This window comes from Oryctolagus cuniculus, chromosome 3 (genome assembly GCF_051225735.1).
Source record: "Oryctolagus cuniculus isolate XC-2025 breed Fujian yellow rabbit chromosome 3, ASM5122573v1, whole genome shotgun sequence".
NCBI classification, from domain to species: Eukaryota; Metazoa; Chordata; class Mammalia; order Lagomorpha; family Leporidae; genus Oryctolagus; species Oryctolagus cuniculus.
This window is the reverse complement of record NC_142869.1, coordinates 23,044,262-23,058,065: the sequence shown is the minus strand read 5'-3', so window position 1 is coordinate 23,058,065 and position 13,804 is coordinate 23,044,262. Positions and strand designations below refer to the sequence as shown.

Here is a 13,804-nt window from a genome sequence, read left to right as displayed (position 1 = left end):
TCAGGGTACGACTGTGTTAATTTCCTCCCAGCCTGCCTCTCCATACAAGCTCTGCATTTGCAATTTCCTGGAGCTATCAGAGATGAAATAGGCAGTAGATAGTGCCCTGGGATTGGAGCCAGAGTTTCTTGGTCCAATCAATGCTCCACCACTTGCTTAGCTGTGTGACCTGGAGCACAGTTGCTTTAAGTCTCTCCTCACCTGTTAACTCTGGGTTGTAATAGTCATGCTGTTGTACCCGTAATCAGTTCATCCATCCTGGAAGGGGTTTGGTGGTTTCTTCTGTTCACAGCAGCTTACGTGTGCCTTCCACGGTGGTGTGCACTAGCCTAGGAAGCTAGGACTCTACTCCAAGAGATGCTTTGTCTGGAGGGGCAGCTGGTATCAATCACTAAGTCCCTCTGATATGACCAAGTTCAGAGCTGTGTTCTCAACCCCGGAGCTGGGCTGTATCAAACAGGGAACTTGGACCTTCCTGGTAATCTTGGAGGCAAAATCCACTGGTGAGCACCGTGGGCCATTCTCTAAGAGAATAATCACTCTGGAGTCTTCCCACTGACTACTGATTTTTTTCTTTTTACCAGAAGCTAGCTGCATGGATACTGCCATGGGTGGGCTGACACAGCTTCACAAGCAGCCAGCAGCCCATGTCCCCCCCTTCTTGGCTTCATGGTGGGGAACATCTGCTAGGCTGCTGTTGGCTCAGATGGTTTTGCTTAGAGCCCCAGGTATATGTGCATAGTAAGGATTCCTCAAAACCATCCACTTCATGTTTACTCGTGTTCTTTACCACCCATGGTCATTTCATTGTCTTTGAGAGAATGCACAAATTGTTCTTGATATCTGAAAAGCACACAACATCCAGAGACGCATAGCAGCTGAGTGTTTTCATGTTTTCCACCTCTGCCGTTTGAGCTGACAAGATGGGGTTAGATTCATTTTCCTTTATCCTGATGACAATGTTCTTACCCAGGTGCTGATTTCCTCTATCCCTTCAAGGAGCTTGTGCCTGTGGATATGAATTCTTTTTTAATTTTTTCTCTTTATTTATTTGAAAGGCAGAGTTACAGAGAGAGGGAGACACAGACAGGGAGAGATCTTCCATCCGCTGGTTCACTCCCCAAATGGCCTCAACAGCCGGGGCTGGGCCAGGCCGAAACCAGAAGCCAGGAGCCAGGCGCTTCTTCTGGGTCTCCCACATGGGTGCAGGGGTCTGAGCACTTGGGTCATCTCCCACTGCTTTTTTTTAGCAGGGAACTGGATCAAAAGTAGAGCAGCTGAGACTCTAACCAGTGCCTATATGGGATGCCAGCGTTGCAGAAGGTAGCTTAATCCATTACGCCACAGCACCGGCCCCAAATATGAATTCTTTCACCACCATTTTTTCCACCAATATTTCTCGAGAGCAGGCTCCCTTCACCCCACTGTCTGCCAGGGAGCCTCGTCTCCTCTCCCCTTCCTCTTCATTCACATCATCTTCTCAAGCTTCCCCTCTCTCTCGGAGGCTTTGAAACTGGTGAGAACCTCAAAAGTAAGGCAGAGTCTCCCTGGGGTTCTCTTGGCTCTGTTTCTGCTTTCTTGCAGTGAGAAAGCAACACTGTACCTCCTTCTGGAAGGCCCAGCCAGGTCTGTGCTTTCTGTTCCAGCTTCTCTGCCTCTCGTTGGTTCATAGGTCAAGGGCGTGGCCAGAGGGCCAGGATCATAGAGGGAGACAGGAGTGGGCAGTGAGCAGTGATGGGGTATTTCTCCTTCTCTTGGAACAAACTGGCCCTGGATGGACATTCTGGCTTTCCCCCTCAGAGTCTGATGAAGGCAGCGTGCCGCCTGGGGTGGGATAGCCCTTGATGGGTGGGTGCTGTGAATGCCTCCTGGGAGGCTGAGGCTTTGGGTTTCCCAGAGCACAATGACTTGAACCGAGCATGACTTTCGCAGGGAGCCTGGAAACTATAGCCAGGGAGACCCAACCCCCCACTGAAGTACACCTCAGCTGCTTGCTCCTGAGCTATTGTGTGGGAGCCAAGAGTCCTGTCCTGGACTAGGATGTGGAGTGCAGTCAGGACTCCTGCAAGAGAGGCCATAGTTCCTGTTCTGCACTCCCTGTAGTGAATATGATGTTCAGTGTCCTCCCTGGCAGTCCCTCTGAGTCCCGCTGGCCAGTCTTTAAATGAAGGACGCCCCGGGTAGGCTCTGCAGGCTCCAGCTGATTCTCCCTGCAGAGGACCCTTAAAAGACAGACACTTTTACACTCATGCAGTGTTCTATGGGCCAGAACACTGCAGAGAAGAAGTGACTGCTACTTGAATTTCACACTTAAAACCTCCATTATCACTACTGATTATCACCATCAAAAAAAAAAAAAACAAAAAAAATCACCGTCATCACAACCACAGGAATCTGTCTGTGGGTTTCCACTGTTGCGTGTCACCTGCCACCCTCCCTTTTCTGTTTCTGTTTCTGCAGCATTTTGTCCCTTGGGTGTCAGCATCTCCCAGGAAAACACTGAGCTGACAGTCTTACTCCGTTGCCCTTCGGCCTCGGTCTCAGTGTTTCATGGTCTCAAACTGGGAGCATTAGTCCTTATTCCCAGGGACGTGCTCTGAGATAGAACTCGCTCCAACTAATCAACAACATAACAGAGCAGTCTGAACTCCTTTAAGGTGAGGCTGCCTAAACAGCAGTCTGTCTGACTACTTTTGGGTGGCATCAAAAGCAGGGAGGGTCCTCACGCACTGCCCTCCTGTCCAGTGGTTCTCTCTCTACCTACCAGTGGCTTGTCTGGGCAGGATCAAAGCTCTAGTGTGGCTTTGAATCCTGAGAAATTATATCTTCCTGACAGCAGGGAAGAAAGGAAACCAATGTGAAAACTCAACATCAGCCCACTCTGCTTCTCCCAGAAATGGAAAGATTGAGCACTCCATGTATGTGAGAAAGAATTGGAGAGATAGCTGTGGGCCAGGGGAAACACAGCCAGAGAGTGAGGGAGCCAAGAAAGAGACAGAGGAGGTGGTGACACAGAGCTCTGCTCAGAGAGAGACAACAGGAGCAGGTGATATCGGAATACCAGGCAGGGCAGAGTGGGGGTGCTGGGTGACCCAGATCCTGGGGAGCAGGCCCTGTTCATGAAGATTCCCCTTGTAAGTGGGCCCAGGTACACTCGGTGTCACAGGTGTCATCTGTAGGCATCCCACAAGTGAAGTCGTGGGACCCCTGCTGTCTGCTCCAAGAGGCCGGCTATGGTTTGGACATAAGTTGTGCACTTCCCTGAACTCCTACAGGAGTGTAATCCCAACGTCTTGTGTCCATGTACTCAGAGGATGGAAACTGAGTCCAACAATGGTGTTTACTGATGGGGACTCTGGAAAGTGACTAGATTGGCAAAAGTCATGAGGGTGGAGCCCTTGTGATTGAATCATACGGTTCTATAAGGAGAGGGAGAGAAAGATATCCAGATGGAGACATACATAGATACACAAGCTCCTGCTGTGATGTACTGCAGCCAAGGTTGAGTGGGGGAGGAAGAGCTCACCAGAGCCAGCTCCATGCCGTGGAGACGTCCCTGCCTCAGCACCCTATTGATGTGGGGCTTGTTGGTGACTTGCACCGGCCAATGTGCTGTGGGCAGAAGGCAGTGTGCGCCAGTTCTGCGCAGACACTTTGAGAAGCAAGATTTTCTGCCAGCCTTCGTGTACTCCTACACTTGGCTGGGAGAAAAGCACAGCCCAGTAGTCATTGCTCCCTTAGCCTGGATCCCAGCAGGAGGAGACATTGGGAGCAGGCCTGAACCCAATGCACAGCCAGCCAGAAGCTAAGCTTGGCAGCCCAGCTCAGCAGAGCCCCAGCCATCTCACAGATGTGTGAATGGGAAATGAATGCTTGCTATAAGGCACTGTGATTTGGGGAATTGTTTGTTACCGAGGCCAAAGTTGGCTAATACGCCATGTGACAGGAATATGTGTCTCGTAGAAGCATGCCTCAGGGACTGAGCTGAAGTCTGCCTGAAGGAGAGCGAAGGACAGAGGAGGGGCTCTGCAGGAAGTCCCCCCGCCCCCTTCCTGGCAGACTTGCCGTAATCCTCCATATGGAGACACGCCTGGCTCCTGGCATCACCAACCCAGGCCTCTGCAGGGGTAGGAAGGGAGTTTGGTGGGAGGGAGAAGGAAATTAAAATGCATCAATGTCAAATTCCTCCCCATTCACAGTCCTCTCTCTCCCACAGTCCTCCAAACCTGGCCATCTGTTTCTCTCACTGCCTAGGTGCCATAATTAAAAGGCTCTTGAACTTGGAGTTGATATATTGATTTTGTTAGCATGGAGAGGCAGCAAGATGGCGAATACAAGTTTATGCATTCCAGCACCACTGGTTTTATCAGTATGCCAGTCTCCTGGCCTTTCTGACTCTTAATATTAGAAGACCCCAAAGAAATCATCTCAGCCAAATTCTAGCTAATAGGTGTTTTCCTGCCAAATAGAGCAATGCAGTGTATTTGATGTAACAAATACACCAATGCCCAGAGAAGACAATGAGTGGAAGTCTCATACTCCTAGCACTGATACCAAGGGCAAAATCTGAGGGTTCCAGGTTAGGGTGGATAGCAGGGCTTATGCACACTTCTTTTCACCCAGACAAACCAGGCATTCCCACCTGCTCAGGCACTTGGGCCAAGCCTTCAGACTCCCAGCCATACTGATCTGCCATGGAAAAAATGGACCAAGCTCTTCACCAACCTTTGTGGAAGAGAGAGGAGCAAAGCTTGGGGGATGGAGTAAGGGAGCAAGCAGGAAGCATCTCTGTCAGTTCCAACTGTTTTCAAAAACACTGAAGTCTTTTAAACATCTTACCTGGAACAGAAATTCGTCTATGTAGATGAAAGCACAGAAACTCAAGGCAAAGAGGGTGAGCAGTCAGAGGCCGGCTGTGCGGCATTTCCTCTCCCACCTCCAGAGGTGCAACCCGACCACTACACAAGAGAAAGCTCAGGGCATTGGAATAGACTGAGAGAAAGCTGGAAGTGGGGAAGAGGCAGAGATCACTGTGGCATTTTGCTGGGAAAAGGGTGAAATGAAAGGTGTGGGCATCTCTCTTGTGGCTCAGCAGCCACTGGTCCACAAAGGAGAAGAGCCCTTCCAACCCCTGCTCGAGGCAGCACATGGAGCAACCCACCTCTCTCAGCTCTTCTCAGGCAAGCCTCTGTATCCACGCCTTCAAGTGGGCAAAACACGTTGGCTTGGGAATGACTGAGCTCTTCCTTCTACGCCCTGCCTTCTGCCCCTTCCCACTCATCACTCAAGTCTAAGCCTCTCCCGAGCTCTCAGGTCTTGGGACAGCAACCTTCTCCACTTTGCCCACACTGCCCCCACTACCAGGAAGGAATCCTGTAGGGGTTGTCCATCTTGTGAGCACATGGCTCCCACTTCCCACTGAGACCAGCCTCTAGACCCACCTATGCACACCACGTCCATGAAGCCGTACATCCCGTAGCAGATCTGGAAGAGGAGGTCTTGGCGCTGCCACTTAGCTGAGGGACTGAAGGTCGACCAGATGAGCCAAGAGATACTGGCGATGAGGAAGAGAGAGCCCAAGATGGCGGCTGCGATCTGGACCTTCTCGATGACTGTCAGAGAGATGGCCTGCCACTGCGGGAGAAGAGAAGGGCAGGTTAGCAGTCAGGTGGAGAACACTGGGAGGGTAGAAATGAAAACACAGGATGAGTGGGTGGTGGTCAGGGCTCTAGAATCTTCTTTCCAGAGTCTCTTTCTGCGCTAATAAGTGCTGAGGGCACACAGGCCTTTCTTTTGCCTGTTTTGTTTGTTTCTATAACACCTTGTGTGCCATTTCATATACATGTCAGAGATGACCAATCCAACAAAGAGAGGAGGGAAAGAGATAAGAAAAATAGTTTATAATTTACTGAAAGTGTATTAATATGGGCATTTCCATTTTTTTACACAATAAGCACCAGTGTACATACAGCAATATTGATGGATGGGTTGAAAGCTGGAATGTGGGGGCGGGTTCCATGATGTAAGGGGTTGGGCCACCACCTGCAGTGCTGGCATCCCATATGGGCACTGGTTCAAGTCTCTGCTGCTCCACTTCCGATCCAGCTCCCTGCTAATGTGCTTGCAGGCAGTGGAGGATGGCCCAAGAAGCTCCCGGCTCCTGGCTTCAGTATGGCCCAATTCTGGCCATTACCGCCATTTGGGGAGTGAGCCAAAAGATGGAAAATCAATACCTTTCTCTCCAACTCTGCCTTTCAAATAAAATAAATCTTAAAAAAAAAAGCTGAGGTGTGGGTGAATTTCAACTCTGAAATTCCATGGTTTCCTGGCTAGTCCAGACAGTACCAGCCTAAATGAGCCAGGAGTTAGATTTCGGCTTGGGGGTTGTTACGGTTTTAATGGGATCCCCAGACTCATGCAGACATTTCAACCCCAAAGTCTTCTGTGGACAGTTAATGGATTAATGCTAATGGTTGATGAGTTAGGGTGGAGGCTGAATCTGATGGAGATGTCTGAAGGCGAGGCCCTTGCCAAGTGACTGAATTGGATTAGGTTGTTAGGGTTGAATCCCATGACCAGATCATGATGGCTTTATAAGGGGAGACCATACAGAGGGTAGATGAAGAGTTGTTCTCTGAGTCACTCAGCTTCCTGCTGGCCTTGCGATCCTTTCTCAACCTATGCTCTGCCTTCATCAGAAGCCAGACTAATGGAGCCACCTGGTCTTGGACTGTGAATCTCCAAAACTGTAAGCCAATTAAACACCCTTCCTTTCTCAGATGCTCCTCTCAAGTATTTTAGTTAATGTATTGAAAAACCGACTAAAACAGGGTTTATTCAGACAACCACACAACATTTGCATGTTTTCTATGAGATGACCACTATGCTAGGTACCGGAGACAGACCACTAGGCAAAACCAGACAAGTCTCAGATCCCATGGAGTTTATAGTCTAGGGAGTACCAACACTCAATGAATTATTCTCAGTTGCAATTTGTCAAGAGTTAGGGAGATACATGGCATTGAGATCTGACTTTCCAGAGAAAATGATGCTTGAACCAAGCAGGAATTATTAGGCACAGAAAGGATGGGAGAATGCTACAGGCAGAGGGAAGAGCAGGTGCAGAGGCCCTGTGTCAGAGGAAAGCACAGTGAGTATGAAAACCTGGGCAAAGACCAGAGTGAGTGGAGTGGAGAGAGCAGACGAAAGTATGGGGTGAGACAACGTGAAAAGTAAGGAGGACCCAGCATGTAGATTCTCAGACTATGCAGATTTAGAACTTCTCCCTAGGAGCAAAAGCGACGCTGGGAATGGCTTTAAGCAAGGACGTGGCAGGGTCAGATTTGGGCAGGTGGAAGGAAGGACATCGGCTGGCAGAGATCTGCCTCATGCCCTGCAGGGGACATCCCCAGAAAGCATCTGTGCCTGAACGCAGAGGAGAGGCAGAGCATCCTCCATCTGCCACCAGGGAGACCCTCGCTGTGCATCTGACGGCTTGGGTGAAAGCACTGACTCTGGTTCCTGCCGGCACTGGCCAGCAGCCCCAAGGAGGGGTAACCGTTGGAAGACATTTCACTTGCTAGTCCAGATGTAGGATGTCAGCCTTTACATTTAATTATGCAGATAGCATCCCATTACACTGAATTGGGCCTTTTAATTTTCCACTGTTTCCCCTAGCCTAGGGTTACACGTAACAAAGGAACGTTACAGAAGATGGCCCAATCATTCAGCTTTCACCTTTGTACAAGCAAATGCTTTTTCCAGAGGCTGCCCCACTGCTTGGAAAGAGGAAAACGCTTCTGAGTGGGCCTTTTGTTTCTACCATTGAAGGATCAATAACCCCCACCCTGCTCTCCCAGATGTCAGAAACTCCATCTAGAGAGGCACATCCTTAAACCCCACCCCCCACCACCACCAACCAGCCCCCAAGCCATCTGTGGACCCTATGCAGGACTCCTGGGTGCTCTCAGAGGGGTGGGGGCAGGCAGTGTAAGGCAGGTTGGGAAAGGAAGAAGGGACCAAGGGACCAGGGGACCAGGCTCTGCCACACCACACACCTGCAATGCTGAGAGATTCTGATCCCAGTGTTGTGAGACTTCTCCAGCCCCTGTTCTCCTGTTATGTGGTATCAATGCATAGAGCAGGGGTGAGGAACATCAGGCCCATGTGTCGCTCCCCCTCTTCGTGGAGGAACGACACTGAACCCTGCGCTGTTCTTTCGTCTGCTCGGCCCTCCCCGGGTTTGCTGCTGGTTCTTCCCGGGTTGGCTACTATCCCTTCCACCTCCGTGGAAGGGCAGTTCCCCCTGACCACATTCCCCACTTCCGCAGGGGAGCGGCACACCGCCGGCCGGCTCTTCTCGGGGGCTGCACGGGTTCCCTTAGATGTTCCCCATAGATGTTCCTGATGCATGCCGTCTCTCTCCTCCTTTATAGTCCTCCTCCGCCAATCCCAACTCGGCTGCCCACACGCCGAGTACGCTGCTCTCCTCCAATCAGGAGCAAGTCCTACAGTTTATTAGTTGAACTGGAGGCAGCTGTGCGGAAGCTGTTTACTTCTCTCCCAACGCCACATTGTGGGAGAGCAGATGCATAGAATAAGTCTTAATTCCAGTAACTCAGTCTAGTCCGGTTTGCTCCCCACACCATGGGCTGTCTAAAGCCCACACAATCATTGCATCTGGCCCCGCCAAGGCAACCCAAGGTGGGACTCGAAATTCAAGAAATCTTATAGCAGGCTAATTTTCTATAATTAAGTTGCTAAGTTTGTATGACCTGTGATGGATGTTACAAGTATCCAAATGGCCCCAGCAGACAGAAGGTTCTCCATACCCCTGGAGTGGAGAGACTAAAGGAAAAGGGCACCAGGACTAGAAACTTCTTTATAGCAGGGAGGGATGTCGAGCAAGGGGAGAGATGGCCCAATTCTAGCTGAGCTCTGCCCCAGCTTGCTGAGTGTGACCTGGGGGAGGGGTGGGGAAATGAGGAGGACTGTAAGTTTCCTTTCTGAAAAGGTGGACATAATTCATCCTTCCTACTTCCCAGAGTGTTATGAGGGTGAAATGGAACAACTCTAAAACCAGTGCTTTGAAATAACCATGAAACCCAGAGCTTTTTATCATCTTCCAGCACACACAGAAAGGTACTCAGAGCAGGGCAATCCTAAATGCATCTGCATCCTAAATTCATATGTGTCCTAAAGGCATGTGCATTATGGCAAAGAAGCAAAGAGTCTGGGCCAGGAGTCAGACCCCTGCATGCTACTGGGCACCACCAGTGAAGAGCTATGCAGCCTTGGGCAAGCTGCCCAACCCCTCTGTGGCTCCACAGTATCGTCTGTAGATTGGGAGTAATAATGGTACCCCTTCACTGTTTCCAGGATTAAATTAGATAATATATGTGAACAGTTAGAATGTTGACTGGCACCTAATAATCCACAATGAAATGATCCTTCCTATAATAGCGATTTGGATGCAACACAGAGAGGAAAGCAGCCATGGAGCCAAGGGCTGTGTGGCAGGTCCTTTCTCAGTGGTGCTTCTGGCCAAGCACATGACTTCTAAGACGATGCCCCAGGGTGAGCAGCTGTGCTGTTGCTCACGCCTTTGTATGGGGTGACAGACCTGCACGGAACCTCCAGTGTCTGAGAGCAGAGGTAGCTCTGGGATACCCACCCATTTCTGCACAAGGCTGCAGTAGGGCCTGCCAGCGCCATCCTGCACTGCAGATGGCCAGCCAGGCAGTGGGGGCAGATGCTGCACACTGTGGCTGAGCAGGCAGCTGTCTCACACTTGGCTGGGCCCAAGGAACTCCAAACACACAACTGGGGCAATTTGGGCCTCAACTACACAGTACTGCTTCCAGGACAAACTACTTTCTTCCTCTGGTGTGCTGTCTGGCCAATAGCCATTACATTCTCAGGAGCAGCAAAACTGGAGTGTATCCCCAGTGTTCAGAAACTCAGGGTTCAAGATAGCATGCTCACTTACGGCTTGACTCACAGATCAACACTGCCTACCCTGCCATTCGCTTATCTGACTGATGAGATTAGAATAGCCTTTTCTTTTTCGCCTCAAGGAAAAAGTTAGCCCTAAATGGTTTTTCACTTTTGCCAGCCAAGAGGGGGCAGGCCCTTTGAGGTGGGCTCCTGGGTTTGGAATCTGACTTTTTCTGGGGGCTTGAGCCAGCTGGAGAGGAAGCAGAGGGTTAACTTGCTCAGGCCTCTGCTCACGCCCCAGAGGCAGCGGAATCAGCTGTCTCGTGACACAGCTATTTTAAGATGCTTCAAGATTTTGCAATGAGTGGCTGAAGACAGAGCCCTGGCAGAAGCCGGTACTTCTTATTCTGACCTTTGGGTACACCATGGAGATGGTTAAGGGGCCTGGGGCTTCTAATGCCACCATCCAGAAACAGCCCCCTGACCTTAGCATGCACACTCTCCCACACTCACATAGACCCTCTCACACTCACTCCTTGGGGACTCAGAATGCCCTGGACACCAACTCCAGGTGTTGCCAGCTGCCTCTCCATGCGAAGACCCCATCCCTGCCTTCCCCACCCAACCGCAGCTTGCAGGATGGATTCTTCCCACACCCATTAGAGAGCAGGAGTGAAGCTGGGCCAGGCTGCTGAAGTCCCCCTGCTCACGCGCACACTGGCTAATTGATTACACACGGATTAACTGGCTGACCGTGCAGATGTGGAGGCATTTCCAGACGCACAGTGCTCCTCCATGTGTGTGTGCACCTGCTTGAGGCAGGAGGCTACAAAGGTGGCGCAGGCCTGACAGCTGCTCTGGGGACACTGACAGTGTTAGGGCCAGGCTGAGGGGTGGGGTGGTATCAGGAGCCTCCAGTCCTCTTGAGATCTGTTTGGCAGACCCCCACGCAGCCATGGCTGTGCCTGCACGTGCCCCTCCCATTGGCCTTTCTCCTTCTTTCTCTCCTCTTTCTCCCTTCCTGATTGTCCATTTTCCTGCCTTCCTCTGCTGCCCTCTCCTCTCTCTTCTCCATTTGTGCCTCTGTCCTGGGTCCCAGGAAGTGCGGTCCGTGCATCAGCAATGTCACCATCACCCTGTGCATTGTGAGAAGTGCAGAATCTCAGGCCTGCCCCAGACCTCCCAAACCTGCACAGTCTGCATTTGGACAAGATTCCAGCGGATCACACACCCCTGAGGTGCGGCAAGGGCTGTTGAGTCTGCTCTCCTGATTTCTTCCCTTTTGCCCTTCTCTGTAGCTTAGTCCTCCTGCTCACTGCCCCCACCCTCTGCCTTCCCTCCATGCCCTGCTCTACAGTCTCCCTGGTCCTTCTGCTCTCCACCCCCAACCCCTGCATTTCAGGGCTACTCCTCCAAGCCAAGGCCCCACCCCCACCATCACCACCTGATTCCCTCCCCATCTCCCTCCTCTCTTCCTTCCTTCCTTCCTTTCTCCTTTTCTTTCCGTCCTCCTTCCTTCACTTTCCTCATGTACTCACTCATTCATTCCTCCACTCATTCTCTCTCTTGCATCTGATTCCCCACCCTTCTTTTCCTCTGCATCTACTTCTCTCTGTGTCCTATCGCTCCCCCTTTTGGCTGGGCCTATGGAAAATAAAGTTCTTTCGTCCTCTCCTGCCTGCATGCTGCCCACAGTGCTCACCCACCCAGACCACACCACTTCTTTTCTCCCAGATGCTTCGAATGTCCGCAGAGAGCCAGTGGTTGTACCTGCAGAGGATTCTTTGTGCTTATGGCGATGACATGGTACTTGTAGTAGCACAGCTCGCAGCTCCAGCAGCCCCGCTCACTGATCCACTTGATGAGGCACGGCTGGTGCGTGCACTTGACCGAGCCATCGCAGCGGCATGGACTCAGCAGCTCCCCCTGCAGGAAGAGAGGCAGAAGGTGGTCAGATCTGAGCCCAGAGCAATCTGGTGGGTGGGTGGCGGCGACAAGGGCACTGGTCTGGGCCACCCGACCAGGCCACAGTCTGGTAGCCAAGCAACATCAGTCAGATCAACTAACAGTTCTGAGTCCCTCCTCCCACCCCTACTCCGCCCTGCTCCTAGCTGGGAAGACAGGGGATGGCCTTCCCTGCATGGCTCCAGTCCTAGTGTGTCTGCCGGAGTGGGCTGGTTTCCGTGGAAACTCTGTGCTGTCTAAAGTGGGTGTCAGGCTTGACAAGCTTCTGTAGAAACACTCAGCTGGGAGTCACAAACTCAAATGCCCTTGGGGCTAGACGAGCAACACAAGTGACAGATGTCAGCTGTTGGAGACGAGGGTGGGTTGGAGGGCCCAGACCAAGGTGAGAGGGACAGGACCACCAGCTGCAGCCAGCTGTAGATGTGAGAACCTAGGGGAACTCTTTATGTGAAACCTCCCAGTAGCCAGTGTCAACAGCAAGCCCATGATCTTCAAAAAGTTGATGAAAAATGCATACTATGAGAAATTATGCATGGATTTCAAAATTGTTTGTACCAAAATAAACTTAATTAATTTCACTTTCCATGTACTTTTATCTTGAAGTTTTTTTTTTTTTTTTTTAAGATTTATTGGCCGGCGCCGCGGCTCACTAGGCTAATCCTCCACCTAGCGGCGCCGGCACACCGGGTTCTAGTCCCGGTCGGGGCGCCGGATTCTGTCCCGGTTGCCCCTCTTCCAGGCCAGCCCTCTGCTGTGGCCAGGGAGTGCAGTGGAGGATGGCCCAGGTGCTTGGGCCCTGCACCCCCATGGGAGACCAGGAAAAGCACCTGGCTCCTGGCTCCTGCCATCGGATCAGCGCGGTGCGCCGGCCGCAGCGCGCCGGCCGCGGCGGCCATTGGAGGGTGAACCAACGGCAAAGGAAGACCTTTCTCTCTGTCTCTCTCTCTCACTGTCCACTCTGCCTGTCAAATAAAAAAAAAAAAAGATTTATTTATTTATTTGAAAGTCAAATTTACACAGAGAGAGGAGAGGTAGAGAGAAAGAAGAGGTCTTCCATCTGATGGTTCACTCCCCAATTGGCTGCAATGGCAGGAAATGCGCCGATCTGAAGCCAGGAGCCAGGAGCTTCTTCCAGGCCTCTCATATGGGTGCAGGGGTCCAAGCACTTGGGCCATCTTCTACTGCTTTCCAAGGCCATAGCAGAGAGCTGGATCGGAATTGGAGCAGCCGGGTCTCCAACCGAGACCCAGTGCCCATACGGTGATGCCGGCGCTTCAGGCCAGTGCGTTAACCCTCTGCGCCACAGCGCCGGCCCCCAATCTTGAAGTTTTTATTTACATATTTTCACTCTATTGGAAAGGCAGAGAGACAGAGAGAGACCTCCATCTGCTGGTTCACTCCTTTTCAAATGCCTGCATTAGCTAGGGCTGGGCCAGACCGAAGCCAGGAGCCTGGAACTCCATCTGGGTTTCCTACATGGGTGGCAGGAACACAAGCACTGGGGCAATCATCCACTGCCTCCCAGGATGCACAACAGCAGGAAGGTGGATCAGAAGCAGAGGAGCCAGGACTCGAACCAGGCACTCTGATATGGGCTGCAGGCATATTGCTCAGTATCTTCACCACTGCACGAAATGTGTGCTCCTCTGTGAACTGCACGAAATGTGCGCTCCTCTGTGAACTGTTTGACCTCCCCTCCTATTGACAGGGTCCCTTCCCTGCATCTCCAGGCCCTTCCCATGTCCCCTGTTATGGCACTCACACTACGACCCTCTCATAAGGACAACATCTTATCCATTGTTGCATCCCTAGCACCTGGCACAGGGCCTGATGCAGTTTGACACTCAGTCCAAATCTGACAGCTAAATGCACGAATATCTGTGTGACGAGCCAGAGGTTTTGC

General features: G+C 51.6%; 1 protein-coding gene across 1 annotated transcript in view; it reads right to left on the bottom strand.

The window, feature by feature from the left end:
- Positions 1 to 13,804, bottom strand: part of MARCHF4 (membrane associated ring-CH-type finger 4) — a 115,401-nt gene that overhangs the window by 17,706 nt on the left and 83,891 nt on the right. The window contains exons 2-3 of the mRNA XM_051848211.3: positions 11,707 to 11,862; positions 5,442 to 5,634 (exon numbers count right to left, since the gene is read on the bottom strand). Coding sequence (XP_051704171.1) covers positions 5,442 to 5,634; positions 11,707 to 11,862 — 349 coding nt within the window. The remainder of the gene's footprint in view (positions 1 to 5,441; positions 5,635 to 11,706; positions 11,863 to 13,804) is intronic.